The sequence below is a fragment of the Oncorhynchus mykiss genome, chromosome 7 (assembly GCF_057628025.1).
Source record: "Oncorhynchus mykiss isolate SJ-2025 chromosome 7, ASM5762802v1, whole genome shotgun sequence".
In the NCBI taxonomy this organism is placed as follows: Eukaryota; Metazoa; Chordata; class Actinopteri; order Salmoniformes; family Salmonidae; genus Oncorhynchus; species Oncorhynchus mykiss.
The window spans coordinates 74156127-74169527 of NC_143028.1; the positions used below are offsets into that span (position 1 = coordinate 74156127).

General features: G+C 40.8%; 2 protein-coding genes across 4 annotated transcripts; one reads left to right on the top strand and one right to left on the bottom strand.

Moving 5' to 3' along the window:
- Positions 1-1682: 1682 nt before the first annotated feature.
- nat8l2 (N-acetyltransferase 8-like 2) lies at positions 1683-7040 on the top strand. Of its 2 annotated transcripts, XM_021610692.3 has the most exons (3): positions 1683-1777; positions 2007-2091; positions 3158-7040. In XM_021610692.3, coding segments are annotated over exons 2-3 (690 nt in total). In that variant the 5' UTR covers positions 1683-1777; positions 2007-2090; the 3' UTR covers positions 3847-7040. The 2 variants fall into 2 exon arrangements, with proteins under 2 accessions (XP_021466367.3, XP_090098096.1); XM_090241970.1 differs by having other exon boundaries at positions 1692-2091.
- Positions 7041-8913: 1873 nt separating this feature from the next.
- On the bottom strand, positions 8914-12666 carry LOC110528565 (docking protein 5). Of its 2 annotated transcripts, none has more exons than XM_036984166.2 (7): positions 12408-12666; positions 12200-12307; positions 11607-11721; positions 11340-11459; positions 10800-10989; positions 9964-10081; positions 8914-9055 (listed from the first exon to the last, which is right to left on the bottom strand). In XM_036984166.2, exons 1-7 carry the CDS (start codon positions 12471-12473, stop codon positions 8990-8992), a joined length of 783 nt encoding a protein of 260 aa, XP_036840061.1. In that variant the 5' UTR covers positions 12474-12666; the 3' UTR covers positions 8914-8989. The 2 variants fall into 2 exon arrangements, with proteins under 2 accessions (XP_036840061.1, XP_036840062.2); XM_036984167.2 differs by having other exon boundaries at positions 12487-12646.
- Between the last annotated feature and the right edge of the window lie 735 nt (positions 12667-13401).

The window sequence follows — 13401 nt, forward strand, 5'->3', positions numbered from 1 at the left end:
AGCTACGGACAACGAACACAATTGCATTTTATCGATGGCAATTTGAATACACAGAGACACCGTGACGAGATCCTGAGGCCCATTGTCATGCCTTTCATCCACCGCCATCACCTCATGTTTCACCATGATAATGCATGACCCCATGTCGCAAGGATCTGTACACAATTCCTGGAAGCTAAAAATATCCCATTTCTTCCATAGACTGCGTACTCAGCTGACATGTCACCCATTGAGCACGTTTGGGATGCTCTGGATCAACATGTACAACAGCGTGTTCCAGTTCCCGCCAATATCCAGCAACTTCGTACAGACATAGAAGAGGAGAAGGACAACATTCTACAGGTCACAATCAGCAGCCTGATCAACTCTATAGGAAGGAGATGTGTCACGCTGCATGAGGCAAATGGTGGTCACACCAGATACTGACAGGTTTTCTGATCCATGCCCCTACCTTTTTTAAAGGCATGTGACCAACAGATGCATATCTGTAATCCCAGTTATGTTGTCACGTGTTCTCCCTCTCCGTCCTCTAGGTCACCAGGCTGCTCGTTATGGCGCACACCTTTCACCATCGTTATGCGCATCTGCATGTCATCAGACTCACCTGGACTCCATCACCTCCTTGATTAACTGCCCTATATATGTCACTCCCTTTGGTTCCTTCCCCAAGCGTTATTGTTTTAGTGTTTCATTGCTGTGTGTTCGAGTTTTTGTTTTGTATTATGTTACGTTTATTTATTAAAACACTCACTCCCTGAACTTGCTTCCCGACTCTCAGCGCACTTGTTACACATGTGAAATCCATAGATTAGGGGATAATGAATTCTTTCAAATTGACTGATTTCCTTATATGACGTGTAACTCAGTAAAATCTCTGAAATTGTTGTTTATATTTTTGTTCAGTGTATTTTCATAAAATAGCATTGGAGGAAAAAGTACTGACTTGTTATACTTGAGTAAAAGTTTCAATACCTTAATAGAAAATGACTCAAGTAAAAGTCACCCAGTAAAATTCTACTTGAGTAGAAGTCTAAAAGTATTTGGTTTTAAATATACTTAAGTATCAAAAGTAAATGTAATTGCTAAAATGCACTTAAGTATCAAAAGCTAAAGTATGAATGATAAAACATTCCTTATATTAAGCAAACCAGACGCCACAATTGTCTTGTTTTTTAAATTTACGGATAGCCAGAGGCACACTCCAACACTCAGATATCATTTACAAACAAAGCATGTGTGTTTAGTGAGTCTGCCAGATCAGAGGCATTGGGGATGACCAGGAATGTTCTCTTGATAAGTGTGTGAATTTAACCGTTTTCTGTCCTGCTAAGCATTGAAAATGTAACAAGTACTTTTGGGTGTCAGGGAAAATATATGGAGTAAAAAGTACATTATTTTATTTAGGAATGTACTTAAGTAAAAGTATAAGTAATCAAAAATATAAATAATAAAGTAAACTACAGATACCCCAAAAAACGATGTAAGTAGTACTTTAAAGTGGTTTTACTTAAGTACTTTACACCACTGCCTATTCATACCAGTATAATAGTAATAATAATAATATAGTATTATTAATATATGCATGTATATTAAATAATTGTATTATTCTTAGTATTGTTACGGTAGTTTAGTCTGCCTTCGACCTACTCATTACCACAACTATAGAATAATGACTTTTCCACAATGGAATCACATGACTAAGTTTGAGGGAACGCCATGGGTAGAGGAACGTTTGCGTTGAATGGTTGTTGGGACTCGCGTGGAGTCTACCTTTTATGCAAGTTATGTTTTTATTATCAACATCTTTATTGTAACGTTAATGTAGCCTACTCTGGAACATTTTGTAGCATTTTATTTTAACTTGAATTTGAAGCAGATTTGACTGGGTCAACTTGCAGTGTGGACTTTGCACGAACATAAACGAAGTTGTGTAAGGTTTCGTTAATGAAAAATTACTTTATCCAGAGCCTACGCTTTTTTAACGTTACGTTGTATCCTTTCTGCAGTTGTTGAATATAGCCTATATTTAATCCGTAGTCACAAGGCTGGAATTGGAACAGAAGGCTGGAAGTACACAGACAATCTCAAAAAGTAAGGGTGTTTTTTTGTGAGTGACGTTTCAGTTTTGAGCAGTGAGTTTAGTCAACTAGGCCTACATCAGACATGTTCATTATGCTGACGATGTAGCTTCAAATTGAGACGTTCTTGCTCAGCCGATGCCAAGGATCTCAACTCCATAATTATTTCATCCACGGAGTTGAGCGCAGACTATAGAGTTTTCAAATGAATCGTTCGCGTCACTATGCAGTCAATACTTCACAATCCGTGTACCCACGTTTGTCCTCTGTTGTTGCGTGCTTTGTTTCCTGAAACCGACATGTTTTAATAAAACGTTAATAAAATACAACCACCGACTCTTTCCTTGTTGAGATTCAGTTGGCACATGCGCATTCCTGAGTTGCCATTTTAGAGCAACAGCAATTAGTAACAGTTGGTGGTTGTATTTGACTAACGTTTTATTATAAGGTCTTATAACAAATATATGGATTTCTGCAAACAAGGAAAGGCACACAAGAACAGAAGACAAACATAGGTACATGGTAAAGGTTTAAGAATTTACATTTTGAAGTATCAGATGTTCATTCTAAAAACTCTAGTCTGCACTTAACTCCGTGGATGAAGTCATTGTGAAGTTGAGGTACTTGGCAAGATCAGCCCTGACCAACTAGTGGGTCGATATGACATTAGTATTACACGTTTGAAATGCATGTAGTGGCCTAGTGGATATGACATTGGTATTACATATGTGAACATGGAATTGTAATAACGAGCCTAACATGCTAAATATATTTGAATGATGGTGACTTTGTAGTCAATTACCCTATCAGCATTATACATTGTATGTTGTTTAGTAACAGTAAATACATTTAGAATAAGACACCAGATAGATATATAGGTTACACTGAGAACTGTATTGTTTGGAGAATTGAAGTCTCTACCCACAACTTTTGTTACTGTGTTTTTATATCCATACATTTTCATTGAATTCATTCAATAGTACTAAAGTATAGTATGGTATAATACTGTGGAACATTCCACAGTTTGTAACTACACCTTATGGGGATGTCTAATCATATGAAATATTTCCTCCCAATAGTGCATTTGGTGGTCCGACGATACAGGCCCTCCGACAAGGCTGCTGTGTTAACCCTGTTCTGTGATGGCATCTTGGAGCACATCAACCCTTCGTTCTACAACGCCATTAGCAACCCTGTCAATGTGGGCGTCGCCCTGTTCCTTTCTATGGCCGGGTACATGCTGGGAGGTGGGTCTACTCTCTGGGCCTTGCTGTCGGCTGGAGCCTGGGTAGGTCTGGTCTACTACTGCTGCAGCCAACTGTACGCTAGCTTCGTCAGAGAGAGGCTGCGCACGGACATGCAGGACATTCCAGGATGCTACCTGAGCCACCCCGACAACTGCTTCTGGGTGGCTGAGACTGAGGTCAACGGCAGGGTTGAGATTTTAGGTATGGTGGCCGTTGTGGCCAAAAAGGTGGTGGGCGGAAGAGACGGGGAGATGAGCGGTGAACTATTCAGGATGATTGTATCGACGAAGTGTCGTCGGACAGGACTCGGTTCCAGGATGACCCAGACCGTTATTGACTTTTGTAAAGAGCGAGGGTTCTCTAAGGTCGTCCTGGAAACCAGTTCCATCCAGACTTCTGCAGTGGCCCTGTATAAGAAACTGGGCTTCTCACACATCCTGTCACACACCAAGACGTACTCTCCTGAATGGATGACAATTATATCCCGAGTCACCATTCTGAAGATGGAAAAAGTCATATAAGACCTTCCCATGATTTTGTATAGTAAGTGAAGCACAGATTAGATGTCTTTGAGACAAGAATTAGATGCAATACCGTAGGCCTATATTAGTAACTAGATCGAATCAGCAAAGGTATAAATATAAAATAAAATGGTATAATGTAGCCTATTGAAATATGTTTGAAAAATATGTATTTTCCCCATTCGGGTTTCACACTTGTGAGTTGCGACCCCCGCAAAACATTCTCATGGAGGGGGGTTAGGAAACTGCTCTCTCATTGTCACCACCAGCTGAAGAGTTTTCTCCCTAATTGTCTTCCCTATGACACATGGCTCTCCAAACCTGTTCCTGTAGGTTTTTACTCCAACCCCACTTATAACTAACCTGATTAGGGTTTATCAATCAGCTAATTATTAGAATCAGGTGCACTAGATTAGACTTGGTGTGAAAATCTACAGGACGTAGGTAGTTCTCCAGGAACAGAATTGGAGAGCCCTACATTTATTTATATATATATGACCTATATATATATATATACTATGACCTATATATGACCTATATATACTATATGACCAATATGTACTATAGTCCGGGCTCTGTCTGGGCCACTCAAGGACATTCAGAGACTTATTTTGTCCCCCTACACCTAACGCGATCACGACACGCAGGTTAAAATATCAAAACAAACTCTGAACCAATTACATTAATTTGGGGACAGGTCGAAAAGCATTAAACATGTATGGCAATTTAGCTAGTATTGCTAGCTAATTTGTCCTATTTAGCTAGCTTGCTGTTGCTAGCTAATTTGTCCTGAGATATAAACATTGAGTTGTTATTTTACATAAAACGGCCAACCGAATCGTTTCTAGTCATCTCTCCTCCTTCCAGGCTTCATCATCTTTGAACTTATATGGTGATTGGCATCTAAACTTTCATAGTATTACCATGACTACCTGCAAAACATTTAGTCTTTCAATCACCCACGTGGGTATAACCAATGAGGAGATGGCACGTGAGTACCTGCTTCTGTAAACCAATGAGGAGATGGGAGAGGCAGGACATTCAGCGCGATCTGCGTCAGAAATAGAAAGGAGTTCTATTTTAGCCCTTGGCATCGTAGACGCTCGTTGGCGTGCGCGAGCAGTGTGGGTGCAATAATTGAATTACATGGATTTCTAAATTTATTTTGCAACGCTCGCGCACGCGATGTGTCTGGTCTGGTCAGCATGTGAGAGTCTTTAGGTGCCTTTTGGCAAACTCCAAGCAGGCTGTCATGTGCCTTTTACTGAGGTGTGGATTCTGTCTGGCGACTCTACCATAAATGCCTGATTGGTAGAGTGCTGCAGAGTCCTTCTGGAAGGTTTTCCCATCTCGACCAAGGAACTCTGAGTGACCATTGGGTTCTTGGTTACCTCCTTGACCAAGGCCCATCTCCCCTGATTGCTCAGTTTGGCCAGGCGACCAGCTCTAGGAAGAGTCTTGGTAGTTCCAAACTTCTTCCATTTAATAATGATGGAGGCCACTGTGTTCTTGGGGACCTTCAATGCTGCAGAATTGTTTTGGTACTCTTCCCCAGATCTGTGCCTCGACACAATCCTGTCTCAGAGGTCTACGGACAATTCCTTCGACCTCATGACTTGGTTTTTGCTCTGACATGCACTGTTAACTGTGGGACCTTCTATAGACAGGTGTGTGCCTTTCCAAATCATGTCCAATCAATTGAATTTACCACAAGTGGACTCCAATCAATAAAAACAGGATACACCTGAGTTCTATTTAGAGTCTCATAGCAAACGGTCTGAATACTTACGTAAATAAGGTATTTCTGTTTTTTAGTTTTAATACATTTGCAAAAATTTCTATAAACCTGTTTTCACTTTGACATTATGGGGTATTGTGTGTAGATTGATGAGGAACGGAGCAAAGTACAGAGATCCTTGATGAAAACCTGTTACAGAGTGTTCAGGACCTCAGACTGGGGTGAAGGTTCACCTTCCAACAGGACAACGACCCAAAGCACACAGCAAAGAGAAACACGGGAGTGGCTTCAGGACAAGTCTCTGAATGTCATTAAAAACCTGTTTATGTGTAGATTGATGAGGGGAAAACATGTTTTAATCCATTCTAGAATAAGGCTGTAATGTAACACAATGTGGAAAAAGTAAAAGGGGTCTGAATGCTTTTCGAATGCACCGTTTACTCTCAGAACAGCCTCAATTCGTTGGGGACATGGACTCTACAAGGTTTCGAAAGCGTTCCACAGGGATGCTAACCCATGTTGACTCCAATGCTTCCCACAGTTGTGTCAAGTTGGCTGAATATCCTTTGGGTGGTGGACCATTCTTGACACATACAGGAAACTGTTGAGTTTGAAAAACCCAGCAGCGTTGCAGTTCTTTTGTTCTTTTGTTTTGTCTTGCCCATTCACCCTCTGAATGGCACACATACTGTACACAATCCATGCCTCAATTATCTCAAGGCTTAAAAATCCTCCTTAATTCCTGCAGTCAAATGACCTAGTGACTCATGGGTGGAATGTATTTTTCATAATTTCATAATTAAACATAATTTGAAGTGTTTCTATGTCAAACAATTTTGTTAAATTTCAGTCTTCTGTGGTGTATATAAAGTGCAATATTGGGCTGCAAACATAAAATGTAATACATTTCAACTCTATATCTGACAAGGTGTATTTTTTTCAAGAACATAACCATGTGTGTGAGGTGTATACTTTTGTTTCAAAGTAGATTTGTTTAAGACTACCAAGAAACACTGTTTGTGACCCTGATTTAGCCCATTGCAGTAAAAAAAATACCTGTCTCCTTCCCTTCATCTACACTGTTTGAAGTGGATTTAACAGGGGAAATCAAAAAGGGATCATAACTTTCACCTGGTCAGTCTATGTCATGGAAGAGCAGATGTTCCTAATGTTTTGTACACTCAGTGTATATTAATATCATGTTAGTCTGCATACCTCTCCCCTGTCAGATCCATTGTTTCTCTCTGGACAGTATGTGTAGTGGCGCAGCGGTCTAAGACACTGCATCTCAGTGCAAGAGGACCTACAGTCCCTGGTTCGATTCCAGGCTGTATCACATCCAGCTGTGATTAGGAGTCCCATAGGGTGGAACACAATTGGCCTAGCGTCGTCCAGGGTTAATAACAATTTATTCTTAACTGTCTTGCCTAGTTAAATAAAGGTTCAATGAAAAACATTTAAATAGTATGTTGTCAATCTTGTGCCGTGTGCCTGAAGCCGATGCCAGCCAGATCACAATCTTGGTTTTAACGTTTCGTCATCATCATCATTCACCAAAGATGCCTAATTGAATCTTAAATCACACAAAATGTGTGTTTTCTTGCTGTTGTTGGCAAGACTAGTCGTTAATTGAAACATGAAGTTTGAAGTACCCACCATATATTTAAGCTTGAATGTATTGTTTGTCTAATAGTGAGACGTCCAGATTTTTGCTCTCTGTTCGGCACTAACAGATTCTGGTGTATTACGAAGACTCACGGAGGGGTACTCAGTTTTCTCAGCTCTATATATAGTAGGCATTCATCTTTGATGCATATGCTAAACAATGGGAACTAATGGCTAGTCATTATAATAATTTTTAATAACTCATTTATTAACATGAATAAATTTGACAGTAATGTACAAGGTTACTGACAAAATAAAGGAAACACCAAGTGTCTTATAGGGCGTGGGGCAACCACGAGCTGCAAGAACAGCTTCAATGCACCTTGGCATTGATTCTACAAGTGTCTTAAAGGGCGTGGGGCAACCACGAGCTGCAAGAACAGCTTCAATGCACCTTGGCATTGATTCTACAAGTGTCTTATAGGGCGTGGGGCAACCACAAGCTGCAAGAACAGCTTCAATGCACCTTGGCATTGATTCTACAAGTGTCTTAAAGGGCGTGGGGCAACCACGAGCTGCAATAACAGCTTCAATGCACCTTGGCATTGATTCTACAAGTGTCTTAAAGGGCGTGGGGCAACCACGAGCTGCAAGAACAGCTTCAATGCACCTTGGCATTGATTCTACAAGTGTCTTAAAGGGCGTGGGGCAACCACGAGCTGCAAGAACAGCTTCAATGCACCTTGGCATTGATTCTACAAGTGTCTTAAAGGGCGTGGGGCAACCACGAGCTGCAAGAACAGCTTCAATGCACCTTGGCATTGATTCTACAAGTGTCTTATAGGGCGTGGGGCAACCACAAGCTGCAAGAACAGCTTCAATGCACCTTGGCATTGATTCTACAAGTGTCTTAAAGGGCGTGGGGCAACCACGAGCTGCAATAACAGCTTCAATGCACCTTGGCATTGATTCTACAAGTGTCTTAAAGGGCGTGGGGCAACCACGAGCTGCAAGAACAGCTTCAATGCACCTTGGCATTGATTCTACAAGTGTCTTATAGGGCGTGGGGCAACCACGAGCTGCAAGAACAGCTTCAATGCACCTTGGCATTGATTCTACAAGTGTCTTAAAGGGCGTGGGGCAACCACGAGCTGCAAGAACAGCTTCAATGCACCTTGGCATTGATTCTACAAGTGTCTTAAAGGGCGTGGGGCAACCACGAGCTGCAAGAACAGCTTCAATGCACCTTGGCATTGATTCTACAAGTGTCTTATAGGGCGTGGGGCAACCACAAGCTGCAAGAACAGCTTCAATGCACCTTGGCATTGATTCTACAAGTGTCTTATAGGGCGTGGGGCAACCACAAGCTGCAAGAACAGCTTCAATGCACCTTGGCATTGATTCTACAAGTGTACACCATTCTTCCACGAGAAATTTGGTGTTTTGTTTATGGTGGTGGAAAATGCTGTCGCATGCCCTGCAGACTCTCCCATAATTGTTCAATTTGGTTGAGATCTGGTGACTGAGACACACACACACTTTAAACCCCCTATGCTCCTCTGAAACCCCTCTTTCAAAGTCACTGAGATCTCTTCGTATAGCCATGGTAGCTGAAATAATGGGCAACTGATTCCAGTACATAAATATGTATATATCATCATGTATCATCACGTAATTCCTTCATATCTGAGCATTGTTTCAAAAAACAACTACGACAATCAAACTGATATACAGTGAATATATTTAATCTGATTTCAAATGGGATCAAGGATTCTGACTGGACCGTCAGAATCAGCAGTATCAGCACAGAGACCACGGTATTGTAGACTCTCTGGTTCTCCTCTCCGTGCCTGTCTTCCTCTCATCCTAAATGGGTATGGAACACATTTTAAGGGTCATTCGATTGAAGGTGCATGGGCAAAAAAACAAGACAATGGAAGTGATAATGCACAGACTGCTGACACTTACTGTTTTAATATACATGGATATGCAGTAGATGACAGAGTTCTATCTCATTTCACAAGCGTCTCAAGAGTGTGAGTGCTAATCAAGAATCAGCCCCCCCCCCCCCTGTCCATAATCTGATTTAATTTTCAAAACATTTAACAGTCAAAACTGATCCAAGGTTAGCACTCCTGTGCAGTATATACTCTGAGACACATTTTGAATAGGGGCCTAGACAGGGTTGTGCTACCACATTTGGGGCCCCAGGGCACCGACCTCCGATATCTTTTTGTTTGTTGTTGTGGAAATCAGCTAAAGTACTGCATTTCACCACATTTTGCCATGGTGCAGAGAGAAAACTGTAGTTTTATAATGCTATTCTACACATTTTGCCATGATGCAGAGAGAAAACTGTAGTTTTATAATGCTATTCTACACATTTTGCCATGGTGCAGAGAGAAAACTGCAGTTTTAGAATTTCCTGCAATTCTACACCTCCCAGGGTTGTGGGCCCCTTGGAGGTCGGGGCCTGAGTGCTCATTCAATAGTAGAGGAGATTTGTCTTGATTGTGTTATGCTTGACTACATTATTATGGGGAGATTACAGCAATTAAGCTGGGCAGTGTAGGTTACAGGCACAATAAGACTATGTGAATTAGACCTGGGTTCAAATACTATTTGAAATCATTGCAAATACTTCAGCTGTGCTTGATTGAGTTTGCAAACCCCGCCCACCTGGCACTCCAGGCAGATTTAAGCAAATGCTGAAAGTATTTTAAGACTTCAAATAGCATTTGAACCCAGGTGTGATGTGAAAGTGGTCAACGTACACAACATAGCCAGTCCTCTTGCTCCACAGTGGCTAACACTGCCTCATTCACTCTATGATAGAGCCGTTCTCCCTCTGGTGTCTGAAAGGTGAAGAGTCCCTCTCCAGTGTCACACATCCTGGGGAAAATACAGTTTACCATTCATTCTGTGAATGGCCTATGAAAAATTAATTTGGTACAGACTCCCAATAGTTGCTTACACTTTCAAAAAACTATCATATATAAGCATTAGCAAATATTTCTAAGCATTACAATCCACAAGAATTATAAAGCATATAATTGCTTATTCACTAAAGATATTATTTTGTGTAATCCAACAATGTTTCATAATCTTAAATAATACTTTCTCTTGAGGACCTCTGACTGGTCAATGGGCTGGACCGGTATCAACCGTCTTACTTTCACCTATTAAGTCATTTCAGATCAGCTGTTTCAGAGCAGTGGTCACTGGTAATGGAGTAGAGCAGAGTGAAGTCCATTGGAGGTTTGGGCTTTTTCCAAATGATCTCTCCTTCTTCCTAAGTATGCACTAATCACTTCTCTTCAATGATTAGAAATGAAATGACTGGTATAGTAAATATGTCTATTCCCAGTAGCCCATGTCCAAAGAGTCCCAGGACAGGGTATGAACCTTGCATCAATCCTACCCCTAGCAGTATACTGCACACACCTCTTGGTCTATGAGGTCATTTATGCATTTAGATGTATGATGTACGGCTCAACATAGAGTATCCAATAGGAAGACAGCTACAAACTGTGTTGACTCCGTTATACAGTATATACATTACATTGGTTAATAAAATTCTTATGAAGTGGTTTTATACCCAGATCCTCACCTCCCAGCTTCAAATGTGAACCAGTTTTGACCCCGACCGTAACGCCGAAGTGACCGCAGTGGCCAGGATGTGATTTTGAGACCAGGGTTCTGAGTGTCCCACAGCAAGAGAGTGTCACAAGTGATCTGTAGATTACATTCCCCACTGAAATCCATACACTGTGATGGCTTCATGAACACGTGGAACTGCTCTGGAAAAGAGAACAGAATACATTGATAAGACAAGGTGCGATCTGTGATATTTATTTTGGTAGTTTAAACTAATTAAATTGAACAATGTTACTTACATTATGTAATTTATAGTTTCAAAATGTGGTTAAATATTTAGAGCTCCTATGAATGTGAGTGTTTTTTTTTTATTTTCTCGAGCCCCGTCCCTCAGCTTTATATCACGCCAAGTGTAGTCGGCTTGTTGTTTTTCAGATGAAAGATTGGGCCTTTAAAGCATGTTGCTCATATTTTTCGACCCATTTATTTAAAGCATTTGATCAGTATAGTAACTTGTGTCATTGCTGGAGTATTATACGAACGTGGTCTATACCTCTGTGATCTCGATGTAGGCTCGTGTTAAATAGGACTGGCTCCTCCAAGGGCAGGTCAGTCATTTTAGTCTCCAGACATTCCATTTGTAGCACATTGCACCATTCTTTGGCGTCCAACTCTGTTAGGAGTTGTTGAACGAAACGCTTTTAGAAATGTGCTATACTTGTAAATCATTTCTATTTGTAGTTGGTTGTGTTGACAAAATACATTAGTTCAATTCAGTTCAATTCAATACAACATTAAGTTCATGTTTCCCCAAACTCACCTGAATCACATGCAAAAGCCTTTGGTGAGTCATTATTGAACGTCAGAACCACAGCGTGTTTTTTTTTATCCCGTGGGGGTCTGGTAACATTTCTTATTTTTGTGAGGTCTGTCACCTGAAAGAATATAGGACACATGACACAATATTGGCCCTGTTTGTTGCTCCCAAAAGTTATCTTTAATAATAAAGCGTTCATTACATAATAACAACCCTTCAACCGACACAGTTTTTATCACATTGTTGAAACTATAGAATTACCGTTATAACTTTTAATAGGATCTCTGTGATTGAAACGTAGTTATTTCATCTCTACAAAGCCACAAAGATATATGTCAATTTAAGCTCACGGCAAGCAAACAGTGAGCAAATCTTCCTTATACTTCTAAATATATACTGTATCTCTTCTCATTTTGTTGTCGAGACCATGTGGTACATTTGAGTGTGCAATGACTCTCATTTTCACAAATCAACAAAATAACCACAACTCTCGATGTTATTGATAATCATGGGGGGGGGGGGGGGGGGGGGGGGTAATCATCTCCAAAGAAAACCACAGAGGTACACCACTCCAGTATTTCAGTTTGATTGCTTACTTTGTGGTGACATTGGCAGTTAGCCGCCTGTTCATTTGAGAACCTCTCCAATCTCTTGTGTCCTTTACTGGAGTCTCTTCTTAGAACAAGCCAGCACCTCCGATAGATCTGGACAAAAGAGAGAATGATTGAGAAAAGAGTTCATCCACGTTGGGTCCATTGACTTAGATTAAATTGGTCTGAGGCTGGTTTGAAAACAGGCACTTACCCATAAATGCTTGCTGCGAAAATACACATATCCCTGTTTAACAATGTCATTAAAATACAAATCCATTGCTTGAACCCACCATCAGACACTCATGCTTGGGAGAAACTGGCACACAGAAGTCCCTTTGCTCTCTCTTTATCATGTGTCTCCTCCCGTCTCTGATTTGACAATACAACGCAGTGTAACGCAGGAGTATCGCTATAGCCCAATGCTCATGGGACTATTATGGGACTGGTCTCCTTCTGGGATGTAGATATTATGGGTGAGGCGGTTGGGGGGGCAGACGAGTGAGAGAGGGGGAGAGAGAGAGAGAGAGAGAGAGACAGTGAGTCTGAAGTTTATATTCGGTAGGGAAGGATCTCGTCCAAAGAACCAGAATTCTCACAGGACCTCTAATTAGTAGGCTGTCAACCTTGAGACTTAAATATAAACACAAATAAATATATCCTCGATCAAACCCTGTGTCTGTCTGTTTTCCTATTTAAGTGAATCGTGTTAGAAGCAACTCTTCCAACCGTTGCTACGGTACACTCTAGCCTCCTTAATTTCAACTCTGGACCTAGAAGCCAGTTCCACTGCCGTTTATTATTATTATTTCCCCCTAACCCTACCACCCCTCCCTTAGTAAACTGATGGACAACAACATCTAGGCTTCTACTTCCAGCTTATACATACTATATTCATATTACGGACACAGTATATTTTACATTAGTTATGTTTTGTTTGTTTTTAGTTCGATCCTTCAGCTAGCCTCAACCCCTCCCATCTATCTCTGAAGACCATCTCGTTTTCTATTTGCCATATATTTTTCAACTGTGCTGTGATGTTTCACTAAAGTTCTGAACCTTTCTATTCTCATAGTTTCTACATTTCTACATTGTAATTTAAAGAAAAACAATTTTTCTAAGAGTATTATATTATCGATCGATTAACTTTCAGATGACCCAGCAGTGCTATTTGCAGAGTTAACTCCAGGTAAATCTTGCAATTCTTC